Raw genomic sequence first — 13,543 nt, 5'->3', positions numbered from 1 at the left:
AATTACAATATCTCTGTTTTCAGTAATAAAATTCTAAAGAAAAGGAAAACACATAGAAGTAGAGTTTCCAGAGGCAAAAGATAACCGACTGTTTCCACTGATTTGGCTTCATCCAGCGAGCAGCGTGGAGGATTAGCGAGCCGTCGGTTTGACCACTTCCAATGCTCACAATATAATGCTCACATTGTCTGCCCCTAATTAACTTCCGCGGCTCCGTCCCGGTTTAAAAAAAAAAAAAGAAGAAGAAAAAAAAAAAAAAAAGGGTTTTGTTTCTTAATTTTGTTGAACATTTGTAGCAGTGAAGCAACAGCGCGGATGCATGTGTCCAAACTTGCAAAATGGCTGCTGAGATTCAACCGAAAATCCAGTCCTTCAAATCAAATAAGATCCATGAGGATTTCATCCTCCATCACGCTGGAGACCTGGCTCATCCCTTGCTGGGGCACGACGCCTCGCTGACCTCCAGACATCAGCATCTGACCTGCGGACCCGTTTGGGAGGAGAGAGAGAGAGATCGGAATTAAAAACGACAATTCTCATTCTGACCCTAACATCTGGATAATTATCTACATTACTACACACTGTTTTACCAATGACATGCTTTTTCAAACGTTGTTTTTTTTCTTCTTGCGTGCAGCCATCTGTTTTAAAATCACTTGCCAGGGATGAAAGGCCCCAGAGATTTGATTGACATAGGTAAACATGGAGGTCTCTGCTGTTGTGTACTGTGTACTGATTTTAAGTGTTTACGTCGTGCATGAATGCGCCGTACTCGCTCAAAGCTCCGACATCCGGAGCACTTCGAAGTCAACAATGAGAAGGAATGCATTCCCGTACTATTTTGTACAACAATGAGATAAAATGAAATAAAAGACATGGACGTGGCTGTTTATTTTGAACATATAATCCAAGCGATTGATGCCGCTTGTAGAGCTCAGGCAGATGTGAACATCTGTATTTAAATACAGGATTTTTTTTTAATAAGGTTGGTGTAAAAACCAACGTGCCCCACGTTTTCAGTGCACAGGTCCATAACCTGGCGAACAAAAGGATATTCATCTTTTAGAAAGTCAATAAATTCATATATAAATGCACCAGAAGAGTAAATCGTTTTTTAAGTTGCTTTTAAATGCTATTGGACAATCGACCTGATCATCATTGTCAGACCTATAGCCTAGAATGTGGTGTTTTGGTATGTTGTCCCCCTTTAATGGGGGGTGGGTTGTGCTTGCTGACCTCCCAAGGGCTGCCTCCACTGGCCCTGCATTTGAGGCCCCCCTCCTGGTGCCGAATGGACCAACTGCTGCCCTAAACCCTGGTGGGACATCATGCCCGCCATGTGGGAGACCCCGCCCTGCTGCAAGGACGAAAAGAGACACATTTACATGTCGCATTGGAGATATTTACTGAAGGCAAATCCACTCGGGCCATTCGCTGCCCCCTCTTACCGGCTGCTGCTGACTGAGGAGAAGGCTGCGGAGCTGCGGATTGGCTCCTGGGTTTGAGAGGCGGAGTATGGGACCCTGAGCCTGGGCCTGCCCACTTTGTGCGACCTGGTTGGGTGGAGCTCCGCTGACCGGCGGCTGATTGGCTGGCCCGGTTGCTCGCATGCTCATCTAAACCACAGTTTAAGATGTTGTCATGAAAAACAAGAAAAAATCATTCCGATTTTAGTAATCCATTACTATTATTATTATTATTATTATTGAGAACGAGGGCATTTCAAAGCATTTTGTATTCTCACAAAGCAACTTCTATATATCCAAAGCTCCGTTTGTTAACAAGTGTTTACCAGCATGCAGGTTATCAATGATAGAAAACATTCAACAAAGAAGTGAAGACGTGCTGACAGGAAGTGAACCGTCACGATGCTGAGCAGTGGGATGGCCCAAAAAGTGTGTTTGCAGTACATCCAAAACCCAGGATTCCAATGAAAAATGAATGAATGTCCACAAAGAAATGAGTTAAACGTCACGTGAAATAAAATTTGTATTCGTGGTTATTTCTGTCAGTATACATAAAACGCGATCACTATAACTGGTGATGTCATACGTCCAGTGCCGCATGTTATGTTGTATGTTAAGAAGCTGCAGGAGGTCTCACCATGTTCTGCCTCTGCTGCTCCTCCATCATAGAGACCTGACTAACTGGGGGCATTCCCACCACCACAGACTGGACACAGGGCCGATCCAAGAGGAGGGGGTGGAGTGGGGGGGGGTGTGGAAAGGAAGGACAGCGGCATAGAGGGTTACCAGAAAGGCATGCAGAGGTCAGAGGTCAGTAAAGGTGTCGTCATCCGGCAGTGTAACGGCAGTGTCGTCATCCGGCAGTGTAACAGGGAAATGGAGGGAGGGGGGGGTGCATAACCCGGGTGGACGTGCCGGCGCCGAGTGGGCTTGGTTACCTGCTGCTGGACGTTGCCATGGGAGACAGGGATGGGGCCGGGGGGCCTGTTGAGGAAGTTCTGGTTGGGGGCGACCTGGACCGGCTGCATTGGCCCCGCGCCGCCCAACTGCTGTGTAGAGACGGGGGGGGGTGGAGACATTTCATCACCTGTATTTACCGACTCAGTATGCGCGTGCCTCCCTCTCTCCTCGGCAGTACGAAGGCCGCGTGGAGGTCAGGAAGTGAAGGGGAATGCGGCTGGACGCCTTGCTCAAGAGCAGCACGGCGGTGAGAGTAGAGCCGAGGACACGCTTACATTAAAAAGACATGTCTGTGTAAATTGTTGCTCTTGTTCTATTGTTTGATTGAAAGAGATTGAAACGGTTTAAATAAAGAAATACATCAATGCTCACAAGCCCATAAGTACATTAACAGCTTACTAATCACTGGAAATGTTTTTTTCTCAAATTGGCCCCAAAGACATTCCTTCATGAAGCTAATGGGACTGACTGGGGACAAGAAATGGTCTTCTCTACTGTTCTATAGTATAGTCTAGTATCGTCTTAATCCGTCATCTGTATTTTTAGACAACACAACCTTGGGCTGAAAACAAAAACTCACTTTGCATGCAAGTGTACAGACAGAAAATATTCAGATTTCACAGAAAACAATTTCACTAAAACAAACGGAAGCTTGGTGACTAAAGTCCTCATTCTGCAGTGGGGGAAAAAAGTCTAATTAAATATCCATCTCGAGTTGAATGCCGGGCAAGGAGAAAGCAAGCAACCTGTTGCTTTACCCGGCAACACAAAGCTGCACGGTGTGTCCCGATCGTTCAGGAAAACCTGCTAAAACTCTGAAGATATACGGAGCCGACTGCACATTGCATCCGCACAATTCTCTGTTAAAAATGCTAAATGGAGGCAACATTTGAAACAAGCAGCACTTAACCGTGCGATGCAGGCGGTGCTGTGGTGGACGGACGCACTTTGTCCGTCCACCACAGCACAAATGATTAACTACAGACTAGAGCCCCCCCCCGGGGGTTTGAAATGTCCTCTGTCTTCAACCAAACCGGCACAAACCCTGGATCACATTGCAGGGCACGCATCAATTTTCAGTGAAAAAGGATAAATACAATGTCTCGCTGCAGAACCAACCGGTTCCTAAGGCGGGCCGATCCGGAGAAACACGAGCTACCGGTGCAGCTGGAAATTTCAATTACGTTAAGGTTGCTGTAGCCCCTCCCTACGAGCAATGCAGCACTGAATACGTGATGATACACAAGAGCAGAAAAAATAAAAATAAATCTTCATTACAATTTCATGTCTTCTGCCGACTCCAAATGCCCTGATGCTCTGACACACATCGCTTTAAACAGAGACTTGCTGCTTCTCTGTGTCTTGGTGCTGCATTGTTTAACCCCCCCCCCCTCTCTCTCTCACTGGATGCAATAAGCTGGAGTGGAGCCCCGTGATGGAAAAGACAGCTAATCCAGAGGACACACTTTCAATCACCTCTCCGGCTGGGATCAGGATGAGCAGGGAGGGGAAAGGGGAACCTCCGTGTCATGTAGACAAGGCAGCAACATTTGTAACCTGTAATGAACTCGGAGACAAGAGAGGGGGGACGGGGGGGGGGGGGTCTACCTTCAGCGGCTGGGATGGGGGGGGGGGCCTTGTCTCCCTAAATACTGGCTCATCTCATTTCATTTTAACATTTGGGGAAGCCTAAAGTAAAAAGAAAACGTGAGTATTTTTGTTTTGAGCGGAATCTTCATCTGTCGGAGCAACCGATGCGCTTATCTCGTTTTTGTGACATCATTAACATCACACGCAGGTATTTTTTTTACTGTTGCTATGACATTACTTTACGCAGGCACTGCAAACCAAGACTGGGGCTGTAGCTCATTTTTATCATGGAGTAAAAAGTGTAGATTGTTTTTAGGTTGATGAAAAATATGAAAAAAAAGGACTTATTTTTAGAACAACAACGTTAAACCCCCTGAATGTTCCGTTTGTCTTATAAGACTGAAGAAAACAACATTTATGTTGAATGTATTCTTAATAATGACGTATAAAAAAGGGCTGCGTGCAAAAGTTACATCTGTTCTACCTCTGGATCGACTTCAGCCAATCACTTGAGCTCAGAATTTGACAAACCCACGAACACGTTCCTGTGAGAATACGAAAAGGGCCTCATGCTACAGTGAATGTGTAATGTCTTCACTGCATTGAATTACAATTCACAGCAACTGCAAATTGAATCTTTAAAACTGTTTTGGGGGCTGTAGTAACAGCGGGTATTCAATTGTCCTGGTTCCCTCGACAAAAAACAAACAAAAGAAAACACCCAAGACTGTGCAGTGTTGCTCAAAATATTTATAATAATATCACCTATCCAATAAACACTGCAGTATTAAGGAGACAATTTAGTTTGAACCTACAATTCAATATAAAGAACCCGTGCTGGATTTATTGCGCCTAGATAAGCCTCAGTAAAGCGGAGCCAATGAGGGGGCAGCGCAGCAGAAACTTAGCCAACGCTAGCCCCATTAGCCTCGAACAGAGAGCAGCTACAGAACCTGCTAAATGAAACGTCAATAACGATGCAGCCCAACGCCGTAAAACACGCGCCTCAATTCCCCGGCGCTTCCTCAATTACTCCTCCTCGTTATCACCTGATTTTGTCCTCCCAGCTGCACACCGGAGCCTCTCCTCCTCCCCTCCCCTCTCCTCCCCTCCCCTCCCCGGACACTCACCGCTCGGTGCTGCTGGACCTGCTTGTGGTTGGTGATGACTTGCCGGATGCCGTTGACGAAGCCGCTCTGGTCGTTGGGGATGAGGCCCATGAAGATCCTCTTCTTGGACGAGTAGAGCAGCATCAGCACCCGCACTTCACAGGGCGACGTGGTGTGAGGGAAGTGCACGCAGCCGGCCTGGGTAGAGGGTCGAGGGGAGGGGGGGGACACGGGAGGAATTATGGGACACAGTTGACTCCTGAGCTCCTTTGCCCAATCAAACATGTTATTTGTATTTACTGAATGCAAATGGAATCCCCTCGACTGCACTGGGCCGTGAGTCCCATTCATGCAAAGAGCCACAGCTCGGCCCGGACCGAGCACTATTAAAACTATTCCTCGATGGTGCCGCCTCATTAACAGGCCACCACACTGACAAAGACCTCCATCATTATGCAAGTCATCCGGAACCCAATCCAAACCACTCAAAAAAGGTTTTAGACTGAACGGATAGCCGAGCACGTTAAAAAAAAAAAAAAAATCCTCCCCCCTTGACAGTGACTGCAAGTCTGGCCTGGGACCCCCTCTAGAGTCTCTAACACAACACTGCAACGCGTTGGCTCACACTGCTGGACAGAGGTGGGACCTGCACTTCGGCTGCATTGAGGTCCACTGAGTGACGGATAGGGATGGGGGACACGGAGGAGACACGCACACACGCACACACACACACACACACACACACACACACACACACACACACACACACACACACACACACACACACACACACACACACACACACACACACACACACACACACACACACACACACACACACACACACACACACACACACAGCTTAAAAACTCACAAAGCCGTTGGCCATGATGCGGTACAAGCCTTTCAGCGACTCCACGTCTTTGTTGGTGAAGAGGAACTGAACCATTCGAGAGTTCCTGAAGAGGTGGCCTAAGGTTGTCTGCAAAGATGGGATTTAGTTATGCGTCGTTCATTAAAAAAAAATGTAAAAAAATAGATTAAAAGGGTCTCACCAGTAGTTGCTGTGGAATCAGCTGCATGATGAGCTTCTGTGGCCACTGGTCCGTGTTTCTGTTGAGAGACGCGACGGCAGCGGTGAGCTGTGAGCGCGAAACGATCGGCCCGGAGAGCGCCATCGGCTACTTACAGATTCTCCCCCTGGTTGACGTGCACTTGACACGGCAGAGAACGCGTTAGTTTGGTGGCTGAATCCATAGAAGAGGCTTTAGGCTTCTGCAGGAAAGGTGGGGTGGGGTGGGGTGGGGTGGGGCGGGGCGGTGTGGGGCGGTGTGGGGCGGTGTGGGGCGGTGGGGGGCGGGGGCAGTGAGGAGTGACGGAGAAAGAAGAAGAATGTTAGACCTTGAGCCTGAGGAGCACAACGTGTGACAGTCGTTGTTAAAAAGGCCATTAGACCAAACCAACAAGGTAATCAAAGCACATTGAAAAAGAAGCGTGAACCCTGATTGTGTTTCGTCAGAAAAGCTGTCATCCAAGTTTTTGAGATGACTCACACCTCCAGAATGATATCTTTAAATAGCCCTCCAGAGGGCCTAGTGCTAAAGTTGATCAGCATTTTGACTTAAGCAACTACTCTAATGCACCTCAGGTTTTTCTACATTGGGTCAACGCTGTCGCCGCGCGACACCCGCTACACTAGTGATGAGCCATCAATTGCTTCCTTTCTCTTCCTGGAGACACGTGGGGAGGCCCAGGAGATGCTGTTGGGGGAAGGGGGGGGGCGGGCTTTCATCTTCCAGATGACCTTGGAAAAGTTGGAGAATATTACTGAGCAAACCCCAGTGACCCCAATCAGGACAAGCCATCACATCAATGGACGGATGGATGGACTTTTAAAGATCTGCTGATAACCTCGTCCCGGAGAAACACGTCGAGAATGAAAGGGATAAAGAAGCACTTTCTGCGCTTCTTCACAGCATCAATGAAGGATCAATGATCCAATCATTGCAAATGTATAGTGCCAGGGTCATCTCTGCACACAGATGGCTTATCAATTTCCAAGGCTCGCTAAAGCAGGAACGACAGGAATAAAACAATCCTCCACCAAATTGCATATGGCTAAATGAGTGGAGGATTAAAGAAATAACGCCACATTTTAGACAAACAAAGCTTTTTCGGCAAGGAACAGATTGAAATTGAGCCTCAACAGGAGCACCATGCTGACAACACTGTGCTCAGAGGAGGCTCCAGCCAAGTGAGCTGGCATCCCTGGTGAGAGATTCTATCAACAGACGTGTCTTCAAACGGGTTTGGGCGGAGCTCTCCTCGACATCGCCGATCACTCCGCGGCAAAGAGTCCCCCCCCCCCGGGGGCTGAGAGCCGGATGAGTGCAACTGGAGGAGGATCAAGAGCAACGCTCACAGACGAAGCCTCGGATCTTCACCTTCCTCACCCAGTCGTCTAAAGTGACGTGGGTCATTTTTGACAGAGATAACGACGCTAACGACGCTGCACTCGTTCAGGCCATCGATCAGTGACCTTGGCTCCCAACAGCCACTGCGAACTAAAATCGATTCGACCTTGAGCGAAAGCCTCATTAGCAACGGTGTAAAATAATGTGCAATGACTCATACTGTACAAAAATCAATAGGGGTTGTTATTAAGACCCAGCGGGGATGCTCCCTGCACGATGGCCGTGGAATGAATACATTCGGTCTCGTTGATGACGTGGAGTTTACCAGGAAACCAGCTCAGACTGTGGATTAAGCTCCTGCGCCTGAACCAGACGTCACATAATAAAACAACTGCCACTTGTTGCAGAGCGTATGCTGTCCTGAGCTTCATATTCACAGACACAAGAGCTATCCATCTTGACCTCAGCACTCTCCGCAACATGGCGGATAAACGCATTCTGAAATGTTGAACTATTCCCTTTAACTGTTTTTTTTTTGTCCACATAATAGAAGTTTGGCTGAACTACGATGCCTTCAGCTCAGCCAGAAGGCTTTAGCCCTCCTCACCACTTTTGGTGTCCAGTGGTCAGAACTATGCACCAGTCTCTTCTCCATGTCTACGATGATGCGTCACAGGTTCATTTTTAAGGTGTAAGGTATTACCTCCTGCCACTCCAGGACACCGGTCCAGGCTACAATCTTATTGGCCACACCTTGCTGCTGTCCCATTGGATTTGCATTGCCGGGAGCTACAACCTGTCAAGAAAACATAGAGGGGGGGGGGGGGGGGTGTCAGAGGGGTTACGTGTAGTGTACCAGTACAATCTCATCCCTTGACCAGTTACAAATGCAGGTGTACTCAGCACTTCAAAAGAAACAAAGACACCAACTTTAGACTTAATACACCATTTTCATTAAGTGATTAATATAACGCTAGTATCTCTGAACAGCTCAATCATTTGGGACGTGATTAAATATTCGATTTGGCCAATTCGAGATTTATTTTATATCAACATGAGAGGTGCGCTAATGGAAGCAAGAATAATTAATTAATGAATCGCAAAAGAGGAGGAAAAACAACGTCTGTACCCACAATGATTTCCTGGGGAGAAGGGAAACAGCTTCTGGTTTTGATTTGATAGTTTTTAAAATTCATTTTGATATTAGACTTCAGAGTGTTAGTCTGCAAACTGAGCTCGAGGCTGTCAGCAGTGCAGCATCGTTGCTCTTTGATATCCAACACGGGCAGGGCCACTTATTTGAAAATATTACCATGATATAAACCTAGTGGTAGAGCTGAATATACCAAATCATGTCTTCAGCAGAGATTGATGTTGTTAGTATAACAGTAGTTGTTGGATTTTAGTGTTGGCTGTGAAAGGATAGATGTTAGGTTTAACTAAGAAGGTTTTTTTTTTACTGCCGTCTGTATTCTCTATAGCATTGTGACATTGTATAGGTGAAGGCCTCTTTCTTCTGACTGAAATCGTCACTGCTCGGAGAGAAGAGAGCAAGACAAGGATCTCATTGGCCCAAATTCTGGGGCTTTTCACTGTGTTTCACAAGAAGAATTGGGATTAACAACACTGAAAAAGGCGTGTTTGACAAGACAATAAAGCATAAATGCAAGGAATATGTCACGTGATAATCGAGTAAATGTTGGACTAGTGTTCAATGAGAAGATTAATACCCTTTCATTTGTTTCCATTAAATTGGAAGCTATAGCCAGCAGGCCATTAGCTCTGGAAGCTCGGGGTGAAACAGGAGCCTGACCCTGTGACGCGTTGTAACGTACCATGTTGAGCTGTGCTGAAGGGAGTGGGGGCTGATTGATGGTGGGCGGCTGCTGGGGTGCCATCTGCGGTTGCTGATTTGACATCGGCTGCACGGGCGGTGGGACCGGCTGATTGGGGGGGACCTGTTGCTGCGGCATCATGGGCTGTGACGACGTGGTGACCGTGGCGATGCTGATCTGGTTGGGTTTCACTCCAGCCACGGAGGGCATGGTCGGCAAATGGTCAAAGGGCGGACCCTGATTGACCATTCCCGGGACTGGGGGAGGCACAACAACAACGGACAGACAGACAGACAGACGCGGTCACGCATGCCGTGTGCACTGCAGACAGTGAGACTTAACGAAAAGTTTTGCAAGCTTAAGTTGTTCACAGAAGGGAACTCACAGCGACTCTTCTGGTTGTTGGCCGTCTCCACGGCCTTCTGCGCGGCCACCAGAGCAGCAGCCATCGGCGTCGTGTTCTGTCAGCGCGCGGATTAAAAAGGAAGGCGATGCTAGGTAAAACGTTTTAGAGAAAAGGGAAAAAACGAACGCCTGCCTGAAAGCGGGCCAAAAGCGGGCGGCAGGGATTAGCCGTACACGGAGTGGCTGCTTGCCCGTTACCTGGTACGGGTGGGTGGAGTTCATGGGCTGGGGGGGTTGTGAAGATCCACCGAGATGTTGATTGACAGGCAGTGGCTGAGGAGGGAGGACGGGTTTGAGCGGCCCGGGTCCTCCGCCTGAGCACACTGCAAGTGGACAGCGGGATGAGGTTAAGGGTTTTTACACGGTTGAGGGATGTAAAATGAAGAATGTTTCCAATGTAGGAGTAAAATAACGCTCTGCGTAATGAGACACGTTTACCAAGGAATTCCTGAAAGGTGTAGGTGTGAGCCTGCTCAAGTCTTTGACTGTGGAAGCTACCACTGACTAAATCGTTTAAATAACTTCAACAGTGGCATCATCTCCTGCTGCAGTTAACAGCCATTCAATTAGAAGCTAAATTACAACGATACTAATTGTGATCACATTTGAAAAAAGGAGACAATTAGATAATGAAAACTAGACTGGAGGTTGGAGGAAAGTCTGCTTACTTGTAGAGGGGTTACCTCAAAGAATATGCAAGAACACATACAGCTATTATGGCCAGCTGTTTTATCAAGGATTAATAAAGACGGCCCACACACAAACAAATGTTGAAAGAGGTTTCTCACCAGGAAGCGAGATGCCTCTGACGAGGACCATGTGGAAGGGGTCCTGGCTGTAGTCTGGGTGGGGTTCAACCGCTCCCCCCACCGGAGACGCCCGCTCAAACAGAGACCGGAGAGCGGGCAGTTTCCGAGGAGCCACCACAGAGAAGTGAATCCCTCTCTTAAGAAATATGAAATAGAAATGTGATGAGACGGGAAGACGAGAAGAAACGTTGACGCCAAATTGCGCTCGTCGAACACAAACGGGAACCCCAACGGAGACAACGTCAGCGGACTCACGTCTCTGATGATTTTGACCAAGTTGTCCGCCGTGCAGCCGGTGTAGCTGACGCTCTCCACGGCAGGGAGCAGATACGGAGGAGAGTTACAAAGAAGCACACACACCTTGTGGGTTTGACCTCTGGGGAAATGTAGAGAGGAAAAAAAGAAAAAAAACGCAAAATCATTTACATCGCTAGTAGTGAGTGACTCATCATCAGGGAAGATACAGGTAAATACAACACAGGTGTTTGCCTTTTAGAAGAACTCAACGTATGTTTGCATATGTCAAACCTACGTAGGCGTGTCATTAGGATTTATATATATTTTGTGTATTTTGAATGCAATACATTATATTCAGGAAAGGTTATAAGCTCTGGGAGAGGGAGGTCTATGAAAACTCCCCATTTGACTCAAACGATTTGATTGACCCAACGCCAGAAACTGTGGACAAAAGCATCCATTAGTAAGCGGTGATCCTTACATTTGCTCTCTCATCTTTTTAAAGTCATCGAAGAGCTGCAAGGCCACCGAGAGTCCCTCAGCAATAAGACTACAGCTTTCTGCTCCACCTCCCATGAACCTGTGGGGAAAAACAGGGTCATGTTAAAGATTTGCAAACTCATTTATCCCAGTTTTGATGGGAAATGAAAGTGAAACCGCCACGAGTGTCAACTTTGTAATAATAAAATGTCATATTGGAATGAGTTACTGGATGCTGTCGATCCACGACACAAACTCAAAGGCAGAGCTTGTTGGTGCGTGACACTGGACGTACGACTCGGGCGCGCAGTCCACGGTGTTGAAAACCACCAGACCGTACTGTGTCCCTCCGTACTGGAGGGGCAAAAGAAACACAGGAATATACATATTAGCAATATAAGCAGACGTTTTTTTCACAGATCTATCTTTTGAAAAATGTGAATCGAAATACTAAAAACAAGAGTGGAACACTTACATCTCCACCAAAATCTGTTTCTGCCGGGGGCCCTCCATTGAAATATCTACGGTAAACGAAATGAAACGTAAAACAGATGCATTTACGAGTACGGGACTAACGGAGGAATGACCTAGCGAAGCATTAATGCTCTTACTCAATGGCTGGCAGGATATAATTCTTCCTGAGCGATTCAAAATAAGGTCCCAGGTTTGCCGTCCCTTCGATGACAAATACCACATCGGCCACCTGGCTGGTCGCAGGCTTAGTGGACGGCTCCATGAGTGCCGAGCCCGCCACCTAGAAAAGACGACACATTGAACACGTTTGTGCAAATCCAAATCCCAGACCTCCAAAGTAGAGCAGATTAAGATGGATTAAGTTTTCAACCCCCATACAAGGTAACACAACAATACATTTCTGGTGCAATATTTATATGCATACTAGCGTATAAATGACATTCATACTACTCCCATTATTACATTCTAGTGCAATAATTAGTCATACTACAGTAATAACTACATTCATACTACTGTAATAATAAATCATACTATAGCAATGAATGCATTCTAATGCAATAATCACATACATTGCATTTACTCAACGTATTATTATTATTATTATAGAAAGAGTTGTATTTTGGTCTGTTTTCCATGTCTTTCAATAACACTGTCAACGAGTACTGCTGCTTTATTTGTATTCTGCCATTCCAAGGAACATTTTCAGGAGGTGATGTTGAATTAAAATCTGCTCAGAGCACCGGAGAGAGAAAGTGATCCCTGGAGGTCCCTGCGTCTATTTTCCATTACGTCTGGGAGGAGAAAAAGCTAAAAGCATCCATCAGCTTCATTGGAGAGTTTTACTTGAAACTTCGCTGAACTCCTAAGAGACGCTTGTTTTTGTACGCGACCCTAACTATGGACACACGTGGTATATTCCTCTCTGTGGTGATAACGCATCGGAGGGGATGTCGCGCGAGGGTGGCGTGGTCCACCTTCGCCCTCCCGGGTCCAAGTGTCACACCGAACCGGTAACAATCTCCCATCGCCACAGTGCGAAGCGGGGTCTCCCCCGTTTGCTGCACTTAGTGAAACACTCGCAAACAACGAGGCCAAAGGGCCCGAACGGAACGCTGGGAATGTCGTAAGTCGCGAGGTAGGGGGGGGGTAGCTATGGAGAATGCGTTGTCATAGAAACATTTAAAAAGCGCGAGGATTCGTATTTTTAGTCAGAAAGGGACACTGTGCGAGCACAGGCCCTCGGATGGGGAGGTAACTGTTAATTGTCAGTGAGCAAACGTGTCTTTACAACGGCCTGACGTTAACCGTCGCGTAACGTTAACTATGGAAGTGATGTGGACTGACCTGGTGGTTCGCGGCTGCCAGTCAAACCGTTGGATCAGTTAGCCGAACACAAATATAATGATAAAGTTTGAAATTAGCACCCACTACACAGGATGCTAACGTCAGCCATTTGTTGTATTTTTGGCGGAAGTGACAAACGAATGGACCCGCCCACAAGATGTGACGTAATTCTTCTTCGTTTCTTCTTTCGGTGCCCACTAAACGCGCTGCGGCGGGGCGCTGCTCTGCACAGTTATAATCCTTCAATCGATCTAGACCTGGTTAATAGTAGTTGTAACTTAATGTAAACGTAAGGTATGTTCATTTGCAACATTCAAACAGGCAAATATAAAACGCTTAACATGGGATAATGAAAACACAGGCATTGTGAATGCTGCTATGAGATCAGTGATCTACTTTCTTTAGTACATCACTGATTTA

The 13,543-nt window shown here is 47.0% G+C and overlaps 1 protein-coding gene across 4 annotated transcripts; it reads right to left on the bottom strand.

Annotated features, from left to right (window-relative positions):
* Positions 1-230: 230 nt before the first annotated feature.
* Positions 231-13,272, bottom strand: med25 (mediator complex subunit 25). 4 transcript variants are annotated; one of them, XM_037477157.2, is made up of 20 exons: positions 13,124-13,272; positions 11,917-12,059; positions 11,781-11,826; positions 11,535-11,659; positions 11,307-11,405; positions 10,844-10,964; positions 10,568-10,724; positions 9,978-10,102; positions 9,760-9,835; positions 9,375-9,631; positions 8,243-8,335; positions 6,315-6,400; positions 6,181-6,238; positions 6,000-6,107; positions 5,147-5,323; positions 2,405-2,515; positions 2,104-2,172; positions 1,449-1,616; positions 1,237-1,357; positions 231-481 (listed from the first exon to the last, which is right to left on the bottom strand). In XM_037477157.2, the coding sequence occupies exons 2-20, from the start codon at positions 12,039-12,041 to the stop codon at positions 378-380; spliced, it is 2,226 nt and encodes a 741-aa protein (XP_037333054.2). In that variant the 5' UTR covers positions 12,042-12,059; positions 13,124-13,272; the 3' UTR covers positions 231-377. The 4 variants fall into 4 exon arrangements, with proteins under 4 accessions (XP_037333054.2, XP_037333055.2, XP_037333056.2 ...); XM_037477158.2 differs by having other exon boundaries at positions 2,405-2,512; XM_037477159.2 differs by having other exon boundaries at positions 6,315-6,397.
* Positions 13,273-13,543: the final 271 nt, after the last annotated feature.

Source organism: Pungitius pungitius, unplaced genomic scaffold (assembly GCF_949316345.1).
Source record: "Pungitius pungitius unplaced genomic scaffold, fPunPun2.1 scaffold_165, whole genome shotgun sequence".
Classification (NCBI taxonomy): domain Eukaryota; kingdom Metazoa; phylum Chordata; class Actinopteri; order Perciformes; family Gasterosteidae; genus Pungitius; species Pungitius pungitius.
Note: the sequence above shows the minus strand (reverse complement) of the source record. Positions and strands in the feature narration are given on the sequence as shown.